The sequence below is a fragment of the Amphibalanus amphitrite genome, unplaced genomic scaffold (assembly GCF_019059575.1).
Source record: "Amphibalanus amphitrite isolate SeventyFive unplaced genomic scaffold, NRLGWU_Aamphi_draft 001664F_arrow, whole genome shotgun sequence".
Classification (NCBI taxonomy): domain Eukaryota; kingdom Metazoa; phylum Arthropoda; class Thecostraca; order Balanomorpha; family Balanidae; genus Amphibalanus; species Amphibalanus amphitrite.
Genome location: NW_024883157.1, coordinates 94,186 through 119,868, shown reverse-complemented (window position 1 = coordinate 119,868; position 25,683 = coordinate 94,186). Strand labels below are relative to the sequence as shown.

The 25,683-nt window shown below is 48.8% G+C and overlaps 2 protein-coding genes and 1 long non-coding RNA gene across 3 annotated transcripts in view; all 3 read right to left on the bottom strand.

The window, feature by feature from the left end:
- Nucleotides 1-25,683, bottom strand: part of LOC122374504 (serine/threonine-protein kinase SIK3-like) — a gene marked incomplete at its 3' end in the record, with an annotated part of 37,230 nt that overhangs the window by 10,568 nt on the left and 979 nt on the right. The window contains exons 2-10 of the mRNA XM_043353300.1: nt 24,458-24,825; nt 23,161-23,277; nt 21,914-21,977; nt 5,583-5,744; nt 5,143-5,267; nt 3,708-3,831; nt 2,501-2,730; nt 1,462-1,617; nt 571-693 (exon numbers count right to left, since the gene is read on the bottom strand). Of these exons, the coding sequence (XP_043209235.1) occupies nt 571-693; nt 1,462-1,617; nt 2,501-2,730; nt 3,708-3,831; nt 5,143-5,267; nt 5,583-5,744; nt 21,914-21,977; nt 23,161-23,277; nt 24,458-24,601 (1,245 nt within the window). The remainder of the gene's footprint in view (nt 1-570; nt 694-1,461; nt 1,618-2,500; nt 2,731-3,707; nt 3,832-5,142; nt 5,268-5,582; nt 5,745-21,913; nt 21,978-23,160; nt 23,278-24,457; nt 24,826-25,683) is intronic.
- Nucleotides 8,356-13,624, bottom strand: LOC122374503. The gene is made up of 2 exons (XM_043353299.1): nt 8,574-13,624; nt 8,356-8,385 (listed from the first exon to the last, which is right to left on the bottom strand). The coding sequence occupies exon 1, from the start codon at nt 13,576-13,578 to the stop codon at nt 11,455-11,457; it is 2,124 nt and encodes a 707-aa protein (XP_043209234.1). The 5' UTR covers nt 13,579-13,624; the 3' UTR covers nt 8,356-8,385; nt 8,574-11,454.
- On the bottom strand, nt 8,356-18,879 carry LOC122374505. Its single transcript, XR_006255235.1, has 2 exons — nt 18,837-18,879; nt 8,356-9,278 (listed from the first exon to the last, which is right to left on the bottom strand). It is a non-coding gene; the product is annotated as an uncharacterized LOC122374505 (long non-coding RNA).

Below are 25,683 nucleotides of genomic sequence, written 5' to 3'. Positions count from 1 at the left end.
CTCCAGGCGTTCTCACCTCGCCCTCTGTGTCTCCAGCACTCTCACCTCACCAAATGCTGTCTCACGCGTTCTCACCTCACCAATCGCCATGCCTCCAACGTTCTCACTTGGAGCTATGTGTATACCGTGTCATCACCTTCTAACCTAGTCACCAAACACTGTCTCTAGCGTAATCTCACCTAACCTACACGCCGCATTTTAATAGATTTCTCACCTAGACCTGTGCGGGCGCCGTGTCTCCTGTCGTTCTTGCCGTGTCTTCAGTGTTCTCACCTCACCAAATACTGTCTCACGCGTTCTCACCTCACCAATCGCCATGCCTCCAACGTTCTCACTTGGAGCTATGTGTATACCGTGTCATCACCTTCTAACCTCACCAAACGCTGTCTCTAGCGTAATCTCACCTAACCTACACGCCGCATTTTAATAGATTTCTCACCTAGACCTGTGCGGGCGCCGTGTCTCCTGTCGTTCTTGCCGTGTCTTCAGTGTTCTCACCTAACCAAGCACCTCGTCCCCAGTCGCTCTCACCTTAAGTTGTGCATGCGCCGTGTCGCTAGCCATTCTCACCTGAACTTGTGTATGCGCCGTGTCGCCGGGCCCGACCGTGTGCCGCCGCGAACAGTGGTACTGGTCTCTGTTGCTGGACGTCTCCTCCAGATCCAGCTCCAGGTGACGCTCGGCGTCCTCGAACTGAGGGACAGACACGTGATAGAGTCAGGGCGGATCATGTGGGGAGGGTCGAGTCGAGTAGGCAGACACGTGGTAGGTCAGGGCGGGTCAGATCGGGGTGGAGTAAAACAGGTTGTCAATGGTGGTAGGCAAGGCCAGTGTGGATATGCTGGGGTACAGCAGAGCTGCCAGTCCCGATTAGACCAAGGAAGGCCGAGCGATGCGAAAGGAGGGTCGGATTATATCGGGTAGAGCAAAGCAGGGCAGAACAGGGCGAGTCGGAAGGCACGATAAATGCACTAGTACAGGACGTAGGAGTAGGTCATAGCAGCCGAGTCCAGGTCAGAGCAGGCTGCGAGTGGCGAATGAAGCAACACATACCACGTTACGTCAGCTCAGACTAGAGGCAAGACATGATGTATGAGACGATGTGGCTACTGCCTAGCCCGCCCGAGCCTAGTACAGTGCGATGGGCGCGCCCTCTATCCACCTTCCCGTCGGGGCCCATCCAAAGCTCGGCGAGCACTGATCGATTACTGTCCCACGTCCACATCCCCTACGCAGACGTACAATATCCACTGTCACTCGCGCTCAGAACGATTCTGAGCACCATCTCCAACAACAGCTATCATAGCTGTTATCCAATACAGCTCAAGTAGGGATCACGCAGTAAAACCAATAGTTTTTTCCTCTTCTTTCTTCCCTCCTCTCTCCCACCATTCGTCCCCTTATCTGTCTCTTCTTCCCTCTTCCATTTCTCTCCCTCCTCTTCTAGTCTAGCCCACCTACCTGTCCCTTGTCGGCCTCTTCACTCCATATGGAGGTGAGGACCTTGGGCAGGGCGGGCGCCGCGGCGGCCGTGGGCAGGAGGGGAGCCGTCGCCGCCTGATCACACAACAGGTGATAGCAGGCGGCCAGGTCGTCGTACAGGTTCGACTGTACAGACTGCGAACGAAGGGGGAGGGGAGGTTAGGAGGTTCGACTATACAGACTGCGAGCACAGAGGGACCCTTATAGGGCCGCCAAGTCGTCGTACAGGTTCGACTGTACAGACTGTGAACACTGAACGGAGATGGTAGAGGTCATAGGCCATAGGCCTGCAGACTGTGAAACATAGTAGTGGAAGTGATGGGGGTTTGACTGTGCAGACTGTCACCAGAGAAGAGGTTAGTGGCGTTCGACAGTATATGTAGGCTGCGAACAAAGAGGTTAGGAGTTCGACTGGACAGACGTCTGCGAACGCAGAGGGAAGGTTAGGGGGTTCGACTGTACAGATTATGAACAAGAAGGGTAGGAGAGGACGGGGGTTTGACTGTAGAGACTGTGAACGCAGAAAGGTGGGAAGGTTATGCATGGGGTTTGACTGTACATATGGCGTGGGAACGCAAGGGTGAGATGTTATGGTGGTTCGACTATATAGTGTGCAACTGCAAACTGCGTAGACTGCGAACACAAAGAGCAGCGGAAGTTATAGGGAAGCGACTGCATTACTGGATATAAGAATACATGAATATAAAGACTACATGAATACAGTAGATACAGAATAAGGATATATTAGTTAACTATTATATCTGCTGTAGACTGTAGCTGAAACTATCACATTCTACTTCCCTGACAGATCTTTCCCCTATCTCCCTCTCCCTCTCCTCCCTTCCCCCCCCCCCCCCCCCCCCCCCTCTCTCTCTCTCTCTCTCTCTCTCTCTCTCCTTTCCCTCCCTCTCCCTCTCTCTCTCTCTCTCTCTCTCTCTCTCTCTCTCTCTCTCTCCCTCTCCCTCTCCTCCCTCCTCTCTCTCTCCCCTCTCTCTCCCTCTCCCCTCCTCTCTCTCACCTGCTGGACCTGCTGGGCCGTCACTCCGGGCAGCTGGGCTATCAGCTCCACCACACTCTGCTGTACGGGCGGGGGCTGATCGAGGTCCGGTCGCTCGCAGAAGGACACCACCCGCTCTGCCTCGTCTGGGTCCAGGTCCTGGGTGACCCACCGACAGCGCAGCACCTGTGGTATGCTGTAACGCTTCTCCGGGTCGACTGTCATCATGTGTCGGATCAGGCTCTCACAGTCTGTCGGAGAGAGGAGGGGTTAGAGGCGGGTGAGGTGGTGCGGTCTTACAGTAAGAAGCGGTGGTGTTTGACATTACGCCTTAAACATGCAGTTATAGCATTGTAGTCGGCCGGAGAAGGGATGGGTTAGAAACGGCTGAGGTGGTGCAGTCTTGGGTTAGAAACGGGTAAGGTGGTGCGGCCTTACAGTAAGAAGCGGTGGTGTTTGACAACTGTAGTCTGTCGGAGAGAGGAGGGGTTAGAGACGGGTAAGGTGGTGCGGTCTTACAGTAAGAAGCGGACCGTGGTGTTTGACAGTAGTCTGTCGGAGAGAGGAGGGGTTAGAAACGGCTGAGGTGGTGCGGTCTTGAAATGAGAAGTGGTGGCGGGTTACAGAGTTGTAGACAGAAGTCAAGCGAAGATGTCAATGCTTAATACTCCGTACGGAGGAGAACATAGTAACCACAGTTTACCGTTATAACTGTTTATAATTAATTCAACACAGTTATTTAATTGCACCGAGGACGTAAATGCAGCTCAGTAAAGTGCAAACAGTGATAATACTTCTAAACTATGCGATTTTGGTAACAAAGTATGAATAATCATTTATGAATAACTTGAATAATGCAATCATTAATGAATAATGCATAAATGATGTCCTATAAGTATGTAAGACATTCCGTCTGTAAAACAAATTGCAATCAACTGCAGCTTTACACATACGACGATATTACAATAGGAGCCCAGTCTAAATGACAAAACTTTCCGCAGCTAAGTGCATGGTACAATACACACGGAGTGCGTCGCGCAACTGTCTATTTCAAGACCGGATAACTACGTCCAGACAGAATTACATCAAATCCCATCCCTCCCACGCACGCAGCTCCTGTGTAAAATGTCGCTGCTCAGTCGCAGGGTTTTACAGCTCGACTAGACACCCCTACAACGCCTGGAGACGCTCTCCAGAAGCTCTGATCTAACGCCGCGCCGAATCTCACCTGTGCTCATAAAGTAGGGAATCCGGAACTTTCCGGAGAGAATCTTGCCGCGCAGGATTTGTAGCGTATTGCCGTCGAACGGCAGAGCTCCGCAGACAAGGACATATAAAACAACTCCCAAACTCTGTCAAACAAACGAGCATAGTCAGCCATCGGGTAATTACGCAATAAAACAAACAAAATCACAGTACCAGTTGCCTGTCGTAAGTTGGTAGCCACAGGCAAAATAATTAGTAGAGTAAAAAGTTACTTTCTTGCATTCATAGCCACGCGAATTTGCATTGACCGTTAAGCAAATTTGGACAAAAATAAATGTCAGTCAGTCAGCAGCGATGAGACATTACAGAACAAGTAGGGAAACCAAGGAATACGTGTCTATTTTGAGCATCACATTGCCAGGAATAACCACCGTTCACCACATCGCTTTATTCGATAAGCAGGACACAAATGTCAAATCACTACTGTGGCTTCATTTGCCTCTCTACAGTTTCCGTCAGCCACTGGTAGCTTACACGACACATTCAGTGGCGGTTCTTGAGCCATTCAATCTACAAGGGCATAAGATCCGTGGCCGCGAACCGCACGGCAAGACGTACAGAAACTCGGTCTAACTTCCGCTCTCTTGTAAAAAGGGACGAAGTGGCATAAATGTGCCAGCATGACTCTGCTGAATATTTAAGTTTATCTTAGGTCAGTTCCAGTAATCTCATAGTTAATGCACACATAAGATAAACACTATAGTGGACTGTCTTATATAGGTAGTCAGAACTAAATAAACACGCCTGTCAAACCGGCCGGATTCCCGTTATTCTGGCGACCCCGGCGCGTGTACCCGATCAGACACATGTCAGCGCCTGCCTCAATACCCTAGGTGGTCGCCCAGATCCGACGAACAGAGTTGGCAAACTGGACGTCTACTTTGGTCCCACGGACTGTCCGCGAGTCCGTGCTCCTCAGTCGAGGCACATCCATTATAAGCCAGTGAAAATACATCCGCGGCTGCCATAACGTCGGCATGTGGAAGAGACGTAATCGGAAAAGTTATCTTCCAACAACTTTTGATAAAACGGCTTTCATTTACCCAATGTTACTGGCAGCCACCTTTGGGACGTTTTTTTTTTTGCCTTTCCAGAACACAGGTTGCTCCTAATAATGTGTCGCATTTGGTGCACCAGCTAGTTTTATCCGTACGAGTCGATGGAAATGGAATTCTGAGCATTCCTACAGAAACAGCGTCCCTGGTTAATACAGCGAATATGCCAACTCTGTACAATCCTTTCTCGTCATGGGATATTGCCACCAAAAACATCATAAACTATCATATAGATCACTCTATCATTACATCACAGACAATTCCTCCTTGGGCCTGTCGCACTCTATACACCTACCCTGGACTCATCACAAACGTCTACACTCCACCTGTTAAAATACTCACCCATACGTCGGCCTTGGGTCCGTCGTACTCTTTTCCCTCGAACAGCTCCGGCGCAGCGTACGGAGGACTGCCGCAGCCAGTGGTCAGCGGGTCCGACTCGGAGTAAAAGTTGCTGAAGCCAAAGTCTGCAGACACAGAGAGGCGACATTAGTGGCCAGTCCAGAGCGCGGTACCGGGATCAAACACAGTCAGATGCACAATATAGGATCATAAGCTGCTTATGAATGAGCATGAAAACACCTAACAGGCCAAGCTCAGGCCCCTTCGGCCGTTACCCATTTATCAAGCTCCATAAACCGACCCCGTTACCCAGTTACCCCTCCCCGTGCCACATCCATGATTCTGCCGCAACACAAGCCACATATTACCCCTCTCCAATACAATACAACACAATATGCAATACAATACAATACCACAGACCATCAGTCTCGCGCACGTACCGGCCAGTTTAATGCTGTCCTCGGCATCCAGCAGCAGGTTTTCGGCCTTGAGGTCGCGGTGGACGACGTTCTTGCGGTGACAGTACTGAACAGCAGCCAGGATTTGTCGGAACCATGGCCGCGCCTCGGACTCTTTGAGCGGCCCGTTGGCGACCATATGATCTGAAAAAGGAGGGGGATGGTGAGGGCCAGGGGTCAGTCGCCTGACTAAACTGAAGACAGGGGAGGCTGCAGTCAATGTAACCGGGTGGACTCTGAGCCGATAGACCGGTGGCGACCATATGATCTGAAAAAGGAGGGATGGTAAGATGGCGGACTCTTTTAGTGGCACGTTGAGATATGAAGGAAAGAGGGGTATAAGAGACCTCTTCCATGTGACCCTTCGCAACCATATGATCTGAAAAAGGAGGGAAGGTAAGACGGTGGACTCTTCTATTGGCAGGATGACAAGTGAAGGAAGGACGGCTCTAAGAGATAACTCTTTTAGCCCGTTGGCGACCATATGATCTGAAAAGGGAGAGGGGAAGGTAAGGGATCCGTCGGCTGACATGGTGTGAAGGAAAAGGAGACGTGGTAACTGTGAGAGCGTGGACTTCTGGCGGTCAATACAGGCGGTAATAATATGACAGGGAATAGGGCGGTATGAGGGTGGGTGGACTCTTCAGCAGTTCGTTGGCTGGGAATAGAAGGAGGGCGGTAAGTGAACCTTTTTCAGCGGTGCGTCGGCTAGCACGTGGTCTGACGACAGGGGGAGGGCGGGGGGGAGAGATGATGCGATGAACGGACACTTCAACGGCTCTTTAGCTGTCATACGATCTTAGAAAGGGAAGGGAGTTCAGTTCAACGGAAAAGAAATGGGGACAAATATAGAAGGCAAAGAATGTAACTTTTTAACGTGTCAAACACAAATAACACAAATCCAGTACAATACGGCGTATAACCATGGCAGTGCTAGTTTGCGGCCGTTGGCAATATCAACCGAAAGCCACTGAACGTATCTCTTCGTGGATAAGACGACACATGGCAACAACATTGGTATCCACAATATCCCTCTAAATATGATACGATTGATCGTAACTTGAAGTGTACAGGTACCGCTAATGTAGTTAAGCAATTGCGTGTATGTGTTCAAGCTACATAGCGCTGTAACAAACTATCCGTCCATTAGGAGCTCCGTTTTTGTTATCCACCTATTTCCTGCGGGTCCGTATCAAAGCGTCCAAAACCGCAGCACCCAAAGTACGCAACATCCAAAACCGCAGCGTCCAAAGTACGCAACGTCCAAAATACGTCCAAAATCGGGTTTATAGGGGCCATTCACAAAGTCCAAAACCGAAACATCCAAAACCGCAACGTCCAAAAACGTATCATCCAAAAAACGCAACATCCAAAGACGCAACATCCAAAGTACGTAACCTCCAAAACCAACCTAACCTAACCTAACCTAACCTAACCTAACCTAACCTAACCTAACCGAACCTAACCTACTGATTTTTGCCTATCCCTAACCCAACCTAACCTAACCTAACCTACTGATTTTTGCCTACCGGGGATAAGGAAACCCAACATAACCTAACCTCACCTAACCTAACCTAACCTAACCTACTGATTTATGCCTACCGGGAATAAGGAAACCTAACCTAACCTAGCCTAACCTAACCTAGCCTAACCTAACCTAACCTAACGGTTTTGGATGTTGCGTACTTTGGATGTTGCGTACTTTGGATGTTGCGCACTTTGGATGATGCGTCCTTGGATGTTGCGGTTTTGGATGATACGTTTTGGATGTTGCGGTTTTGGATGTTTCGGTTTTGGACGTTGTGAATGCTCCCTATATACCCGATTTTGGACGTATTTTGGACGTTGCGTACTTTGGACGCTGCGGTTTTGGATGTTGCGTACTTTGGATGCTGCGGTTTTGGACGCTTTGATGGTCCCCCTTTCCTGCGCTGTTCAAATCAAAGCATATCCGTCACAGCGGGGGTTTCCCCGCTGACTGGCCGGTCGCCTGGTAGACAAGTCGTCGCCGGCGACATCGACCGCTTCAGGATAGCCATTACATAACATACAGGTACGCACGAGGTCTCTCTGCCTATCAACGTGTTCGCTCAGTAACATGGGTATAACGGAGTGTCAGATCTGAACAGAAACGACAAAACACAGCGACTTCTGCATTGTTTGAGGTAAAACATGATGCGTAGGACAGATAAGCTGCAAGGGAGAGCACAAACCTAACATAATACCAAACTCCATTTCGCGACGAGCAGCGGGACAGCCTCTCAGCACTCCGCATAACAATTTACCTCAGCCAGCTCAGCCGACGTAACACAATGCAATGCATTACAGCACCACAGCACACACAGCAAGGCGCCACGAGTGGTCTTATAGTCATTGATCCGCTCTGGAGCTCACGTCATAGCCCGCTATAGCGGTCCGGGGCCCAATTGGTTAATAACTGCGCGCGTCACGAGGCAACGCGAAACATAAAATACTCCACTCGGCGTATACTTAGTAGCCGGTCATCCTCCGTTGTACTATTTTCGGAGTGGCTGCATGCCGGTAAACGACCCGCTATTTTGGACGCGGACGTCAGGCCAGGAGTGCCAGCACGAGACTTGAACGGGGAAAGGCTCATGCGCCAATGACTGCAGCAATGAGTGCCCCGCCGCCGGCTAAAATCACGTGAGCTTGGATAATTGCGCAGGCGCAGAGTGTCGTCACCGATAACCCTTGGGTTAAAACGCGCTATCTAGGGACATGTTATAGCCTGTGCAGCCCTGATCCACGATGTATTTAGCGGTTTCTGAAAAAGAAAATACATTGAGCAGACTGCAGGTGACGTGCACGAATTCCGTTGGTGGATAAATCGGTAACTACTGACATACATGGAAATGAAAGTTTTAACAAAACGAAGCAAGTAACGACAATACATGCATGATAATAAATGATAATAAATGCATGATAATGCATGCATGATCATTGAACACTCACCAAACGTTGACCTCGGTTCATATCGGTGACGTTTCGGTTCGGTGACATCGATCGATCGTTTCGGCTATAGGTACAACTTATTCCATTCATTTTCTCGCCACTCTCAACTTAAATTACATCATTGTAAATGCAATATAAACTGAAACATTTGCCTACATTCTTTCCAAGCCGTGCTAATTTTTATCATGAACATACAAAAACGTTGTCAGTAAAATTTCAAAGCTATCCTCGCGCGTTAGCAAGCATGCCTTTGTCCCCCACCAGAGTTCCGCATGCGCAGGAACGCGATATGCCACTTAAACCATGCATTGTCCAATCGTTAACACATGTCACTCTGTAGTGCTTATCCACCAGTGTTCTATGTTCATGTCCGGCATGTCCAAGCATGTCCGGCATCCGACTGCTGCAGTCGATAACAGCCGAACGGGAACAGAGGGACACCCCTCCCTAAGTGAGCAGCAGCAGCCCAGTCGGACTTCGGTGGCGATGAGGGGCCACATCCAGTGATAACTGTCCATAACAGTCCGTAGCAGTCATCGCCGGCTGCTAGCAGGTACCAGCGGCGGCATTCAGTCAGCTCCTCCACCGGCTCAATCTTGCTAGGTCCTCCCGTGAGCAGCCCTCGTGGTGCCGGCGCCGTGCCTCTCCGTCCCAGCTGCCGGCTGGCTGCGTCGCAGTCGCCGCGCCCATGCAGGTCCATGCGTGCTCCGGGCGGGCAGTTGGGTGATCGATCAGTTGGTGGGCTGCACAGGCTATATGGGAAGTATATGCAGAGGAATGGGTACGTGAACATACCTATCTCAGCGCTTACGTGTACATGTTAGTGAAAGGGTGTTAGGAAGAACCACTAGCTTTCTTGGCAGTCATGCATCGTTGAAGCCAGGAAATTACTCAAGTCTTTCAAGGAAGCACACTTTGTTGACTGGTCGGTGGTACGTCAGACCGCTTCCAGTTCTGATTTCCACCGAACGGACTCGGCCGTCCTCGCCTGGTACGGTGCGTGTGACAGTCGCCAGAGGCCAGTACCCCCGTGGGGCTTGATCATCCACCATGAGGATAACGTCCCCTTCTTGAAGGTTCTCAGATTCGCTGTTCCACTTTCCGCGGCGAATCAGTGTAGGCAGATATTCCTTCCTCCACCTTTGCCAGAAATGGTTCGCGAGGACTTGAGCGTGTCGCCACCTCTTCTTACTCAGTAATTCCGAGTCATTGAACATGCCGGGAGGTAAAACCGACTCTGCGGAGCCAAGCAAGAAGTGACTGGGTGTTAGAGGCTCGGGATCTCTTGCGTCACCGCTGCAGTATGTTATTGGCCTGCAGTTGAGAACACTTTCAACCTCAACCAGCACAGTGGATAGCACTTCTCCTGAGACAACTTGATTGCCCAGCACAACTCTCAGAGATCTTTTCACAGAAGCAACTAGACGTTCCCACACTCCACCCATGTGGCTCGCTGTGGGAGGATTGAAGTGCCATTCGATTTGGTCCTGGCTCAATTTTTCCATAATCTGTGACTGATTCCATTGTTCGGTGAGACTCTTCAGCTCCTTCTCGCCAGCTGAAATATTTGACCCATTATCTGAGAAGACAACGGAAGGCCTGCCTCTGCGACCGAAGAAGCGCCTTAGAGCCATCAAGAAACTATCAGTGTCCATGGACTCCACCAGTTCTAGGTGAATCGCTCTGGTGCTGAGGCAGGTTATGAGAAGAACCCATCGCTTTTCAATCTTCCTAAATTTTTTAACGTGTAATGGGCCAAAGAAATCCAAGCCCACAGCTTTGAAGGGACGCGTCGCGTGGAATCGATGGCGCGGCAAATCTGCCATCTTCGGCTGGCAGGGCTTCGCTCTCCGATTGCGACAGAAGGCGCATGCGTGAAGCATGCGTCGAACAGTTGCCCTGCCTCTTGGGATCCAGTATCGACTGCGAAGCGCGCTCAGTGTTTGATCCACTCCAGCATGCAACATCCGTCTATGAGCGTCGTGTACGACCAGGCGAGTCACTTCATCGCCACTGCTCAATATTATTGGATGGCGAGCTGCGTCAGGGACAGGAGCGTGCGAGAGGCGACCGCCAACTCGAAGGAGTCCATTGTCGTCCAAGAAAGGCGATAAATCCAATAACCGGCTCGCCGACCCCACCGAGCCGCTAGAATTTAGTGCATCTTTGTCTTTCATATAACACTTCCTTTGTGATTCTTTGATAATTGATATGATAGCAGCCTCGATCTCACCGCCGTTCAGTGAAGTCAATATTTTTTCTTCCCCCTTGACAGCAGCCTTTAAGTTGTTCATGAACCTGTTTACCCAAGCCACTATTCTCGTGTATTCGAGCCATGAAGAAAAGCGAACTGGATCGGGCAACACTGTTTGGTGTACTTGAGTGCTCAGAACATGCTGTGAATTCTTCACCTCCGGATCAGAACAACTGAGGTGCGACGGCGGGCTGGTCTGTGATGGCCACATCGTCGAGGTCTCCTTTAAGAAGTCTGGACCCTCCCACCATGAAAGAAGATCACTGAGTGTCGCTCCTGAGGCACCACGTGAGCAGGCGTCAGCTGGATTTAGGTGTCCAGGAACATGGTGCCAGTCACCACAGTCTGATAGATCATGAATTTCTGAAACACGGTTTGCTGTAAAGGTATGAAAGCGACGTCTCTCATGTTGTATATATGCAAGCACAATTTTGCTGTCAGTCCAGTAAAAGGAGCGATCGAATCTGTACGTCATAGATCGCTTGACGGACGCGGCTAGCCTGCAGGCCAGCACTGCCGCTTGAAGTTCTAACCGTGCAATAGAAAGCTGCTTTAGGGGTGCTAATCTTGTCTTTGCCATTATGAAGGCGCACGTGGCTGCCTTCTCACCTTTTGGAATCAGAGTTGTCATTCTGACATACGCCACTGCTCCGAAAGCTGACTCCGAAGCATCACAAAATACGTGGAGCTCGTACGCAGTAGGTTCTGTCGAAAGATTCGCTTTATAGCAGCGAGGGATGCGAATGTTCTCGAGATGGTGTAACTCCGCGATCCATGACCGGAAGTCATGAATTTCCACAATAATCCAACTTCATAGCGGTTTCCGACTAGTTTTGTTGTTCTTTCCAAAATTCTCAACGCTCTTCTATCTTCGGCAGACGTGGGGAACTCGGTTCCGTGCTTCGTTCCGAAAGATTCCGTGCTCCACCAGTCTTGAAGAAAATCGTGTTCTCCATGTAAAGCTGTTTTGTGCAGAAACATGACTTGCTTCACATGTTCCGGGACGAAGCTCCGCACATTTCCTGCGAGCGCCCAGCCAAACGCCGTCTTGATAGCAACAGGCTCTCCCGGTTTGCCAACCCTTGCTTCTTGCTGAATCACCGTTTCAATAATATTGGCGCCCAGAAGCAGCTCAATCTTCTGACCGTTATAACCAGCTACATCAAGATCCCGTACATGGTCCCAGCTTTGCAAACACCTATCAAGACACGGAACCTGGACATGCAAGTCAGGGACTGAGAATACCTCGGGAACGAGTATAGGGCGTGCACACATTTCGGTAGTCGGAATGAGCGTTAAAGTCACCCTCTGGGCGCGCTGCACTGTCTCACGACCCCCGGCTGTCAGCAGCTGGAGGTCCCGCTTTTCGCCTAATATCTGTAGGTCCCGGAGAACCTCGTCACAGCAAAGAGATGTTTGGGCTCCCGGGTCGAGGAGGGCATTGACGATTCTCGAGCGTCCTTGTTCCCCCAGTACCTTCACCCGAACGACCTGCAGCAGTGTAGTGACGTGATCTGCTTTGGATGCAGCTGCAACTACTCGGGCCCCAGTTACATCACGCTCTTGTTTAGTCTCGCTCGTTTCGGTTGGCGAAGCGAAGCGTCCGACCCGGCGACTTCCATGGAGTAAATGGTGGTGTCTCATTCTGCAGCCATCAATGCCACACTGCTTCGCTATTCTGCAATGCCGAGCCCTGTGTCCCTCCTTTAGACAATAGAAACAAACTCCTGATGTGATCACGAACTCTATCCTCTGGTTAACATCCTTCTCCATAAAACGGGGGCATGAATCCACCCGATGATGACCTCCACATGATGTACAACTGCTACCGGAGGTTCCAACTTCCGTAATGAGCGTGGTCCTTCGAATAGGTTCTACTTTGGTGTCACGCCTTCGTGTCCTACTGAGCTCTTCCTCTGGCGTCACCGTTGCAAAATTCATGGCCACTCTTACTTGGCGCCGTAACCAATCGTCGAGATGCAGCAAATTCGGTTTGGCCGGTTCAAGTTCCAGTACATAATGTCCCCATTCTTTCTTTAATTCGATTGGGAGTTTTCGGACTATGTTGCGAAGATTCTCCGTGCTAAACAAGTCCCCCTCGTATCCCAAATTTTTCAACACTGACACAGCCGAGTGGACGGCAGCATGGAACCGATCCATAGACTCAGGGTCGAGATAGGTGGGCGGTGGACAGGAGAATACCGTTCTCATATTTGCATGCACTATGTCTTCCTGCCTGCCGTACCGGTCTTGAAGTGCAGTCAGTGCTGAATGATAAAGTCGACCATCATACAGCAGGCCAGCAATAGTTTGTTGCGCCGGACCAATAACAGCACCCTGCAGATGCGCCATCTTTTCTGCATCCGACAGGAATGCCTGATTGCCAACCAGGGCTTGGAATAAAGCAAACCACCGTGGCCATTCTCCCGGAGCACCACTAAATTTGGTTAGCTCGAGCCGCGGAAGATTTCTCAGAAAGCCGCAGCTAGCGCCAGCGGAGTCATCGGGTCGGTGAACCACCTCGGCAATGGCGGGGACTTGGTTAACACTGACAGCAACAGCCGGAATTGTAGAAGATGATTGCGTTCCTTCCATCTTCTTCGGACTGCACAGATTGTCTTCTTTTTCCCCGATGAAGTCATTCTGTCTCTCCATTTCCAGCTGGTTTTCAGCTGCTACGGTGAGTCTTGCTTCCAGTTCGGCTGCTTCTCTCATATCCCGTGCATTTTCCAATTCATTGGCTCGCTTCATGGGTGTAACTTTGTATACTTTTGAGGTCCCATGTGGGACCCCAATGCAAGCATTTGGGACCCCAATTGTCATTTTGGGACCCCAATAGTGGAGGCCCCCGAGACGCACCAGGTACTTTACAAACGGAGGTCCGATGTTCATATAGAAGGTTCTCTAGAAGGTTCTCTATAAATAGGAGGCCCCTTGGACAAATCGGAGGCCCCCTGGACAAATAGGAGGCCCCCTGAACAAGTAGGAGGCCCTCCGGAAAACAGGAGGCCCCCTGGAGAAATAGGAGGCCCCCTGGAGAAATAGGAGGCTCTCTGGACAAGCAGGAGGCCTCCTGGACAAATAGGTGGCCCTAGACACATAAGAGGCCCCTAGACAAATAGGAGGCCCCATGGACAAATAGGAGGCCCTCTGTACAAATAAAAAGCCCCTTGAACAAATAGGAGGCCCCATGGACAAGTAGGAGGCCCTCTGTACAAATAGGAGGCCCCCTGGAAAAATAGGAGGCCCCCTGGAGAAATAGGAGGCCCTAGACCTAGGCAAACAGGAGGCCACTTTCACAAAAGGAGCCCCCCTGGACAATTAGGAGCCCCTGGACAAATAGGAGGCCCCTTTCACAAAAGGAGGCCCCCTGGACAATTAGGAGGCCCTGGACAAATAGGAGGCCTCTGGATAAATAGGAGGCCCCCTGAACAAGAAGGAGGCCCCTGGATAAAGAGGAGGCCCCCTAAAATAGGAATAAGAGCCCTCTGGATAAATGGGAGGCCGCTTGGAAAATAAGAGGCTACTTTAACTAATAGGAGGCCCCCTGGACAAATAGGAGGCCCCCTGAACAAGTAGGAGGCCCGCTGGATATATAGGAGGCCTCTTGGGCAAATAGGAGGCCCCCTAGAAAAATAGCAAGCCCCTTGGACAAATAGGAGGCCCCCTGGACAAATAGGAGGCCCCCTGTACAAATAGGGGCATCTTGAACAAATAGGAGGCCCCATGGACAAGTAGGAGCTAGAGGCCCTCTGTACGAATAGGAGGCCCCTGGACAAATAAAAGGCTCCCTTAATAAAAAGGAGGCCCTTAAAAAGGAGGCCCCTGGACAAGTAGGAGACCCCAGCACAAAAATGAGACCCCTGGTCGAATAGAAGACCCCTGGATAAATCGGAGGCCCCTGGACAAATAGGAGGCCCCTGAACACGTAGGAGGCCCCCTGGATAAAGAGGAAGCCCCCTGGAAAATAGAAGCCCCCTGGATAAATAGGGGACCTCCTGGACAAATAGGAGGCCCCCTAGACGAATAGGAGGCCCCTTGGACAAATAGGAGGTGCCATTAACCAATAGGAGGCCCCCTAGACAAATAGGAGGCCCTCTGTAACAGTAGGGACTGCTCTCTGTACGTACAAATAGAAGACCGGCGCTCGACCTGTAGAAGCTTAGCTGTATGTACAAAAAGGAGGCTCTCTGTGCAAGCAGTCGAAGTAGGAGGCTCTCTGTACTGTGCCTACAAATAAGAGGCCCCCTGGGCAACTTAGATGCTACACAAATCGGAGGTCACGTATAAACAAGCGGGACTCTATTGGAACTAGTTAACGTGAAAGATAGGATTCCCAAGACCAAGCAAAAGGGTATATACGATATATGAAACTGAAATGTAATGTGAATGTGGCGAAATTTACATTGGAGAAACAGGGCGCCCAAAAGATGTCAGGCTCAACGAGCATGCTAAAGACATCGAGCACGGGCGGGTACAAAAGTCGGCACCCGCTCGGCACACTAGGCAGTGCGGTAGAAGCATGCACCCCATGGAAGGCAAAACTCTGGCATGTGAGAGTAACTGGAAAAAGAGAATCGTGCGCGAAGCAATAGAAATAAAAGAAAAAGATCCACTATGAACAGAGATGGAGGAAAATTTGGCCTCAGTCCAATATGGGATTTTACCCTTAGAAATAGTTAGGTCGACATGAGCATAAGATGCTATCCATAGGAACTGAACATACACCCGGTTGTGCAAATTGATCTATTGTGTCCAATGTATCTATGTAGACACAGGTATAGGTAGCATTCATACAGGAGATTGGTTGCACTACTTTTATTAGGGGAACATGCAAGCTAAAAGACCGTGTCAGTTTTTTGGCAAGTGATATATTTTTGAAAAATGTAACCCGTCTAGGGAATAATTTTGGTGTGTGGTTTTTCATGTATGCATACATGAGCATACATGTTTTTCATGTATGCATACATATTTTTTATTTTGTCCAGTGACCAAGGGTGAGCAACATCATCCGAAATATATGGACTTGTGAGTTAGATATTATTGTCCCAGAGAATAATCCGAAAAGTAACTATACATAGCTAATTTCCTGGGGAAAAATGACTTCAAAACAACATATATCTGTTTGAATAAATTATGTACCTGATATTCAAATTATTTAATCCTCGCCCGCACATAGGGGGGGGGGGGGGCAGTGATTGCCACCCCCACCCCCCAGGTAGTTTTTCTGCTCTGCACTGAACATTTTGATTGCTAGAAGCCGGATGTTTTGTATAGCTGCTTCTCTAATTCCTTTCTTAGTGTCCACTGAAAATTTCAAGTTTCTGTGGTTTTTTGTTTCGGAGATGTGACCTTATTCTTCAGGTGATGTTATAACCCAAATGACAAATACCCAATATCTTGCGTTGGCTATGGGTCTTGTGAACTTTTGACACCTTGATTTCGGCCTTTTTTGCCAGTCTTACTTCCCACCTATCATGGAACATGTTGTTCGATGATGTAGAGATGCCAGGGTCAGGGTCAAGGTCAACCTAGGTCATCTAATCATTGGATTCGTCTCTTCCCAAAGAATCTGTTGCTCTTGACCGCGAAGCTTAAAATCTTCAATCTTGTAAGAAAAAATTGTGGTGATGTCGAATAAAATACCTACACAAGCAGCGGGCCAACCCATCATATACCGATGACGCTGCCGTATAATGCCTGAAACAGACTCTTTCCGCAGTCAGGAAATCGCATGCGAGAGCCTATTCAAATACATGGAAGCACGCTCGCATCAATCGCACGCACCTCCCGGATACGATTGATGCGGGAAGAATTATAATGTATTTGAATAGGCTCTCGCATGCGATTTCCTGAACGCGGAAAGAGTCTGTTTCAGCCTTTAGTGCCAAGCCAGCTATGTAGAACAGCTCTTTGTCACACTATCCGACTAATTTGTTGCTGTGGTCATTTCACGTCAAGTTAGGTCAAGGTCAATGATGTGTTTGTATGTCTGTGCATGTCTGTGTATGTACTGATGTGTGCACAGATTGGTTTGTGTGTCCCTGCCTATTACATGAGATCATGAACTGAGAAGCTTTTACTAAACATGCGGTCAAAGAAACTTCACGAAAAGTAAATTCAGCTTGCCTAAAACGCAACAATTTTAGATGACTTAGGTTGACCTTGACCCTGACCCTGACATCTGTACCTACATCGCAGAACAACATGTTCAATGATAGGTGGGAGGTAAGACTGGCAACAAAAAAAAAACGAAATCAGGGTGTCAAAAGCTCACAAGGCCCATAGCCAACGCAAGACATTGGGTATTCGTCATTTAGGGCATGACATGACCTGAAAAACAAGGTCATATCTCCAAACCCAAAAGCCACAGAAACTTGAAATTTCCAATGGACGCTGAGAAAAAATAGAAAAACAACTATAAAAAATCAGGTTTCTAGCTTTTAAAATGTTCAGTGTAGAGCAGAAAAAAACTAACATGGGGGGTGGCAACCCTCACCCCAGGTGCGGGCGAGGGTCATTAACCCTCACACTTTCTGGGGTCGGTTAGATTCCTTGCGCAATGCTGTGCAGTTAAATTCTTATTATATGTAATAGAGGCATTTTGTTTTATTGTCGAAAGTGAAAAAGCCAGAAATTTTCATCGATTTCGGACGCCGCGGGGGAAATTTACATACAATGTCACCCTGCTGGCCTGGAACCACCAGTAGGGTCAGGCGAGGGTCAGGTGACCTATCATTTCTTTATTAATATTAAAAAATTAAATCATGGCATCCGAGCTGTGACGAAAAATAAGTGGCCTAAATCCGATGAGAAAACTGGATTTGAGGGTACCCTGGGTTTGGCTTCTGAGCCTCTGGTCCCCCAGTGAAAATTTCTTAGAGGAGGCCCTGGCGTGGTTCGTAAATTACCGCTTCCACGATTGGAGGCCCCTAATTGCTTGGAGGCCCCCCACCAAATGGAGGCCCCCTTGGACGTTTGGGACCCCAATGGTAATGTCAAAGTTTCACCCATGGCTCGCTTTAGTTCTTCTGCCTTCCTCTCTCGCTCATGCCGTCTTTTTAGTTGTTCTACTTCTAGTTCCTTCACCTTCAGAGAGATCTCTGCTTTCTTCGATTCAGACATTTGTGACCTTGCAGAAGAGCACTGTGAGCCATCAACAAAAGGATCATGTTCTGTCTTAGTTTCTGACAATCGTTGCTCTATCTGAGTCACTATTTGTTGATACTGTAGCTCTGCCTCTGCTATATAATTTTGGGCCCTTTTCACCTCATCTGTATCTTCTAGGGCAAATATATATTGATCATTTATTACTTGCAAGTCCAGGAAAGCTTCATCAAGTTCTGGCAGAACCTTCAACAACTCTGCGCTGCTTCTGTCACCATTGACCATCAGTAATGCACGATGCCTTGCTCTTGTAAGCTTTCCCAATGCGTATCTCCGCTTTTGTTTCGCCTGCGTAGCGGTCTCAGACATGATTAATGTGAATCGGTGCTATGTTAGGCGTGTAATATCAAAAAGGGGGATTGACCTCAACAGGCCGTATGCTCTTACTGCTGGGAAACGTTTGAAACTGTCGTCACCGATAACCCTTGGGTTAAAACGCGCTATCTAGGGACATGTTATAGCCTGTGCAGCCCTGATCCACGATGTATTTAGCGGTTTCTGAAAAAGAAAATACATTGAGCAGACTGCAGGTGACGTGCACGAATTCCGTTGGTGGATAAATCGGTAACTACTGACATACATGGAAATGAAAGTTTTAACAAAACGAAGCAAGTAACGACAATACATGCATGATAATAAATGATAATAAATGCATGATAATGCATGCATGATCATTGAACACTCACCAAACGTTGACCTCGGGTCATATCGGTGACGTTTCGGTTCGGTGACATCGATCGATCGTTTCGGCTATAGGTACAACTTATTCCATTCATTTTCTCGCCACTCTCAACTTAAATTACATCATTGTAAATGCAGTATAAACTGAAACATTTGCCTACATTCTTTCCAAGCCGTGCTAATTTTTATCATGAACCTATATATGGCCTTGATCATGAACATACAAAAACGTTGTCAGTAAAATTTCAAAGCTATCCTCGCGCGTTAGCAAGCATGCCTCCGCGTCAAAACACTCGTAGTTACGACACAGAGAGCGATAACTCGGCTACATGACGATTATTCTAGCCTGCTATGTTTAGCGTTCTTACCTATTCCATTCCACGCAAATACAGCTCAGCATTGTGCTTGGGAAAGTCGAGTGCTGACCACATATCAATTTCCGAACGCCTCTAAACGTTCTATCTGCCAAAATATCATCCCTCAAAATAAAAATCATCGTAGCAGGACAAGTCATCCCTGCTGTGCTTTGGAGATTGACAGCGAGCAAATCCCAACACTGACATTCAAGATATCGTGACTTTTCGGTATCGTGCGTTATAGCGTGCATTATATAATCGTGCATTCACTGCATTACCATGACCTCTACGCAGAAATAAAGCTACAGTTTAGAACAATCTTCCAGAGTACTTGCCAGTCTGGGACTGTGCGAACACACTATCAGACAGCTAGTAATCCCAGTCGTATCCAGGATCGAACTAAATATAGCAGCCACCTATACAACAACACCAAACCAGAGATCTATCTTAGCAGCCAGCAGAATTATAACACCCAACTTTGACTTAATCTTGTCTCATACGATTCCCGACTTTTGACAAAACAATGTTCAGGAATCTTACAGGCGAGGTGTTTCCGGCGCCGTCTCTCGGGTCACTACACGGCACGGAGCGACACGCTACCCAAGATAGCCGGCCGGCACCGCCCGCCCCAAACAGACACTATAAGGAGCAGTAGACTCTGGTATAGGAGCAGTATAGGATCAGTAGACAGTATAGGAGCAGTAGACGGGGAATATCTGAGCGTGCCGGCCGCCGCGCCGGCCGTCCCAAGCCGTCTAGTATCGTTCCTTGGTGTGCTCGGTGTCCAGGATGGCCTAACCGATGGCATGCATAGAATAGGTGCCGATAACATTAGTGTTCCGTCTGTTTTAAAGGCAATAAAACCACAATATAATGCCACACAATGACTCTTCAAGAGCATGCCGTAGTCGAGTATATTCAACTGCTCTTATAATAATACATTTGTTACACCAAATCCGGCAAGAAAGTCGAAGAGCTAAACGCATACAAATCTTACACCATTTTCTGGCATTGCATCTGACTGTTCAGTATTGCTACATATTACCCCTAAAGTCCATCCTTAGCCAAGTATACGTCGAATGCAACGAGCAAAATACCTTTAGAGGTCCTAATAACGTTCCGAATGAGAGCAGAGCCGTTATGGTGAAGGTCAAAGCTAATGGAACGGTAGAACGTCAGACGGTTACCCAGAAACGGCGCCGTTCGGGCGACTGATGCCTCTGGCCGGGTCGTGTAAATAGCACGCGGTGGGGTCTGAGCCGAAACTCAGACCAGGCCATAGTCCGGCGCTGCCTCAGAATCAGAGATACCGAACAGAGCGAGCTCACCGATAGCGAACTAATAACGAGGTGATGGACACAACGCCTCACCGAAACATTTAGGTTACCTACCGTAACATAAAGACTCTGCAGCTGCCTGCTCTCGATTTTGGATTTTTTGGAGACTCTAGATTTTCATCCGACGCTAGACTTGGGTGAAAATCCAGTAGCATGTTCCCCACATACAATGCCCCATCTGTTGACTTTATGGTAAAGGTCAAAGCTATTGGAACAGTAGAGCCTCAAACGGTTACCCAGAAATCCGACGGTATCATCCCAATTATTGCTCCATCCATACCAACTATACATACCATACCAACTATACAATACCTACATTTCATCGTCCGGTGGTGGTTTCACTCTAAATTCTAATCTAAATTCCAAAGATACAAATATTCGAAATATGAAAATACCGGTGCGGCATTCATATCTTGGGGTAGTACACTTAGCACCAGCAATTATTCCCCTAGACGTCAACCTCAGCAAATACTATGGTTAAATACCACAGCTTGGGTACGACATTGCCCGTCATTGCAAGTACCTATCGAGCGACACGCCGCTTGTCGAGCTGACAGCTACCGTTTCAATCCCAGGTGTACTTCACCGGCGCTGCCAGAAGTTACATAAGCGAGTGATTTATCGGTGGCTGGTGCTCGGTGCAACCAGTAGCGACACCAGTTTAAGGTAGCCCGTAACCGCCGACATCACCAACCGTTACCCGTCGGCTGCGTTCCGACTCCGGCCCCTGGCGTCACGACCGCAATGAACCCACAGCTGAATGGATCTCCGCAATGGACCCAGGGCTGAATGGGTCTCCGCAATGGGCCCAGGGCTGAATGGGTCTCCGCAATGGACCCAGGGCTGAATGGGTCTCCGCAGTGGACCCAGGGCTGAATGATCTCCGCAATGGGCCCAGGGCTGAATGGATCTCCACAATGGACCCAGGGCTGAATGGATCTCCGCAATGGGCCTAGAGCTGAATGGATCTCCGCAATGGACCCAGGGCTGAATGGATCCATCACTTCGTTAGATGCGCTATTGTACATTCACCCTGTCACGCGTGCAACTAATAATCTGCATTTTTGTGTCGCAATGCTCAAAATCAATTATGTATGATTCACATACACAACGGCAGGAACACTGCAGTACCGCAACTATGGTGATCCACCGAACTTCACAGGGCTTCAGCCAGTATAGTGCGCCGACGGCTAGCGGCAGGCAATTCAATGAGCCGTTCTGCTGTATGAAGTAGGTAGGTATTCGCTGCTTATTAAGAGAAATATATTGCTGTAAATACACAAGCCGCTGCCGCATTAAATAGAAGCTCACGTTGTCAAAATATTTATCAGTAATGTAGCCAGCGGTGCGGGCGGGATGTCTATACAAGTAAACAATGAATTAAGCACGCGGCTATTATTCAAGATTATTCATCAACAGATCAATGAAATACGGTTGCAATAAAAATGCTGACCATTGAAATCCTCTGACATCAGCTGGGAAATGATCATCTAGCCGGACGGGCCCAATGATGGCAAGCGTTGGAGGGTCAAAGCGCACACTCACCAAAGATCTCCCCTTTGCTGGCGTACTCCATCACGAGGTAGATCATTTTCTCCGTCTCCATCACCTGACGACCGAAAGATCAGTGGTCGGCGATCAGTGGCTAGTGATCAATAGCTAGAGACCAGTGGTCAATGGCCACAGGCTAATGATCAGTGGACACTGATCAATGATCGGCGGTCAGTGTTCGGTGGTTGGTGGTCGGTGATCATTGATCGATGAGGTTATTGGTTAGTGATCAGTGGTCGGTGGTCGCCGATGGCCGGTCAGTGGTCAGTGGTGGACGGTCAACGGTCGGCGGGTGGTCAGCGATCAATGTTTAACTGTCAAAGCATAGTGTTGGATTAGCATTGATCAGTGCACTGATCAATGCTGATCAATGCAGTGGTCAGACACTAGAGGGGTTCAGTGTACTGACCAATGGTCAAGGCCAGTGGTTGGCGATCAGTGGTCATTGCTATCTATATCTGCGATCAACAGTAACATAACATAAACAGTTTGGCATCTGCAGTGGCGTGGTCAGTGGTTAGAGGTTCAGTGGTCAAAATCAGTGGCCAGTGGTCAATGATCAATGACGTCAGTGGTCGGGCGGACAGTGACGGTCGGTAGCCAGTGGTCAGTGACGTCAGTGATCAGTGACGTCAGAAGCCAGTGGTCAGTGACGGTCGGTAACCAGTGGTCAGTGACCGTCAGTAGCCAGTGGTCAGTGACCGTCAGACTGTGGTCGGCGGTCAGTGGCGGTCGGTAGCCAGTGGCCAGTGGTCCGTGGTCAGTTAAGGTCGGTAGCCAGTGGCCAGTGGTCAGTGGTCAGTGAGGGTCGGTAGCCAGTGGCCAATGGCGGTCAGTGATCGGTGACTTGCACCAGCGAACAGTCAAAAGCAGAGACCTAACCTTGGACACCATAAACAAATTGCGACCCAATCCACACTAGTGGCATCTCACATAGGCAATGCGAGCCAGAATTGGACACAAAAATGTCCATTCACTGACAGGCCAATACAAACTTCTCTCAACAAGCTGGTTTGTGAAATGCGCACCAGCTACCAGTAAAAAGTACATATAAAAAAACACGAGTCGCTGTTATAAATACGTTTTATAATAGCGTGATCCGGCATAATCAATCAATTGCATGACCAAAGGATAACGAAAATGTCAAATTCTGTAGTGCCCAGATAGCTATCACCTAGCGCGTGCAAACCATTGAAACTTGAAAACAATGGACAGAGAGCTAGCGCCAGCCCAAAACGTACCTGATATAAGCGAATGATGTGAGGATGCCGGAGAATTTTCATTATCTTCACTTCCCGCATAATCTTGTTGAGGTTGTCGGCGTCCAATTTCGTCTTATTGATGATCTTGATGGCCACCTGAATGAGGAAAAAGCAAAATCAGACATCGGTTTCATGGTTACATATGGTGCACCTGCACACGATAAGCTAATGTTACACACCATGATACAGCCAACACGTTTTTATTAAACTTAGCTCGAATATTTTCGCTCGAAAGTCGAACACTAGATGAGCATACTAACAGAGCCGCACCTACGCCAAGCAGAATTTGTTTCGCAGTTACCGATTCCAAACGTCCGATCGTGCAACTCCTGGCATCGGAAGGATTAGGATGCCAAAGTTTAGCATGACCATCAAAGCCGGAAAGCTCGTCTGACTTCTACTGGTTGATCCTGCTCCCATCAGCCCCAACCATACTATAATCATGCCACGGCCGCAACCATCCCACCAACCACAACCTTATAGTCAGGGTTCTCATATACTAGTATCGAGCGCCGGAGCAACTCGAATCCAGGCTCTCAGTAACCAAATGAGGGGTCGCGGGCAAAATTGTGCATCGTCAATGTCCGTATGGCGAATGGCGATAGGTAAGGTTAGTTAATGTTCGGTCACGTCAGGTCAAGTTAGATCAGGGCGATACGTACTTTGGTTCCCACGAACTTTATTGCCTACGTACTTTTACACACGAACAGTTTCGCAGCTATAACTTATGTCCTACGAGCTTTTGAGCAAGAACTGCTTTGCGCATGTACAGCCCTCAGCAAACAGCGTGGTAGGCATTCTTCTTTCGACAAAACTGAGAATAACACGAATACTATGCTATCGGTCACTCGGAAATCGTAACAGCAAGCCGCGTGAAACTCCGCACCTTAGATTGGACTTATCATCGTATTCATTTCCCATTCAGATTGACAACAAAACCCAAAAGTTTATATTTGTCCCCAAAACAAACTGTTGCATTTTGTTGCCACAAAAGGCGTAAACTTTGTTAGTGATAGACCCAATGGAGGAGAGGAGCATGTCGCATCTATGTATTTGCAATGTGTTCCGACCGAGTCACTGATAACATAGCCTCTGAGTTATTATCGGTTTTGTCGAGAAAAAAAATACCTACCACGCATTCTGCTGAGGGCTGTACTTCTGTCCTACGTACTTTGGCGATACGTACTTTTGCTCGCAAATCGAACTCAGCTGTGACAGACTCTAAACCAAAATGTAAGAGTCGATGGCTACTCCCTCATTAGCCAAGTCACCTCACCTTGGCCTGTGTGATGATGTGGGTGGCCAATTTGACCACGGCAAAGTTGCCCTTGCCGATGGTCTGTTCCAGCTCATACTGGCCGATGCGGTAGAGTTTCTTGGAGCCGGACACGCCATCGCTGATCATCGGCTCCTGGCTCATGGCTGCGGGGCGGCGCGGGCAGCGAGCTGCTGCAGCAGCGGGGCAGGGGAGAGGCTCAGAGGCGGCCGGGAGCCGGCGCCGCCATGCCGCCGCCGCCGCCCGACCTCAGAGCACCCGCAGAGAGCAGCTGGCCGCGGCAGGGAGCGCCTACAGACCGCAGCGGGTGGCGCAGGAGGGCGGCGGGTGAGCCGGCAGCATCAGAGGCGCCCAGCCGGACCAGCGGCCTGTGGGACGGGAACACAGAGTCAGTCAGCTGTCACCCATGGCTGTATGTGAGAGCCAGTCTAGAACTAAAGAGAAAGCATGCACAGATATCACTATACCTCACCTCACCACATCAGAATTTTTAGGTATAGAGTCTAAGGTACCTATTCTCGAGTTCCCGGTATTCCTGAGTTTTGACTTATCAAGAATCAAGGAAAATCAGGTACCATGTACCATAATTCATAAGTAAACCTAATGTGCTTTATCTTGAAGCAGCTGACCAATGAGGCCCAGACCACCTCAGACAAGTCAGACGGGGATCAGTTCCAGTCATTCACGACTCGTACAGCAAACAAGGAATGCCACACCTCAAGGTTTTTGAAAATTTCTGGATTTTAATGGATATCCACAAGTAATAACTCTGTCAGCCAGTGTGAAGAATATGCTGAGTTTTTACAGTCAGTGCAAGATAGTAACAGGATAAGAAATCTGCTCTGTTAAAGTAAAATTTGGGCTGATCAGATGTTACTGCAACCATAAAGCAGTTGGGGCAAAAACCAAGGACCACATGGTCACAATTGTTTAAGCCTGTGGCCTGTGGGTAGAGGGAAATGCTGGTACTGGAAGCAATCACGTATTGCCATTAGGAGCTAGTGAAAATTATTTGAGGCTGGTGCAGAATGGAAGTTACTGGCCTGGTGACTGGTCAGGATGTGGAGGAGTTAGGCCTCCTGCTATATCCAAGTGTGCAAATTGCAAATCGTTCCTTAAAATAATAACTGAATTTAACAACACATTGCTTTGCACTCCATCTGGCACAGCATCCTGTTTTAATCTGCCTCAGCCAGCACACTGAATTATGATACAGATGGCCTGGG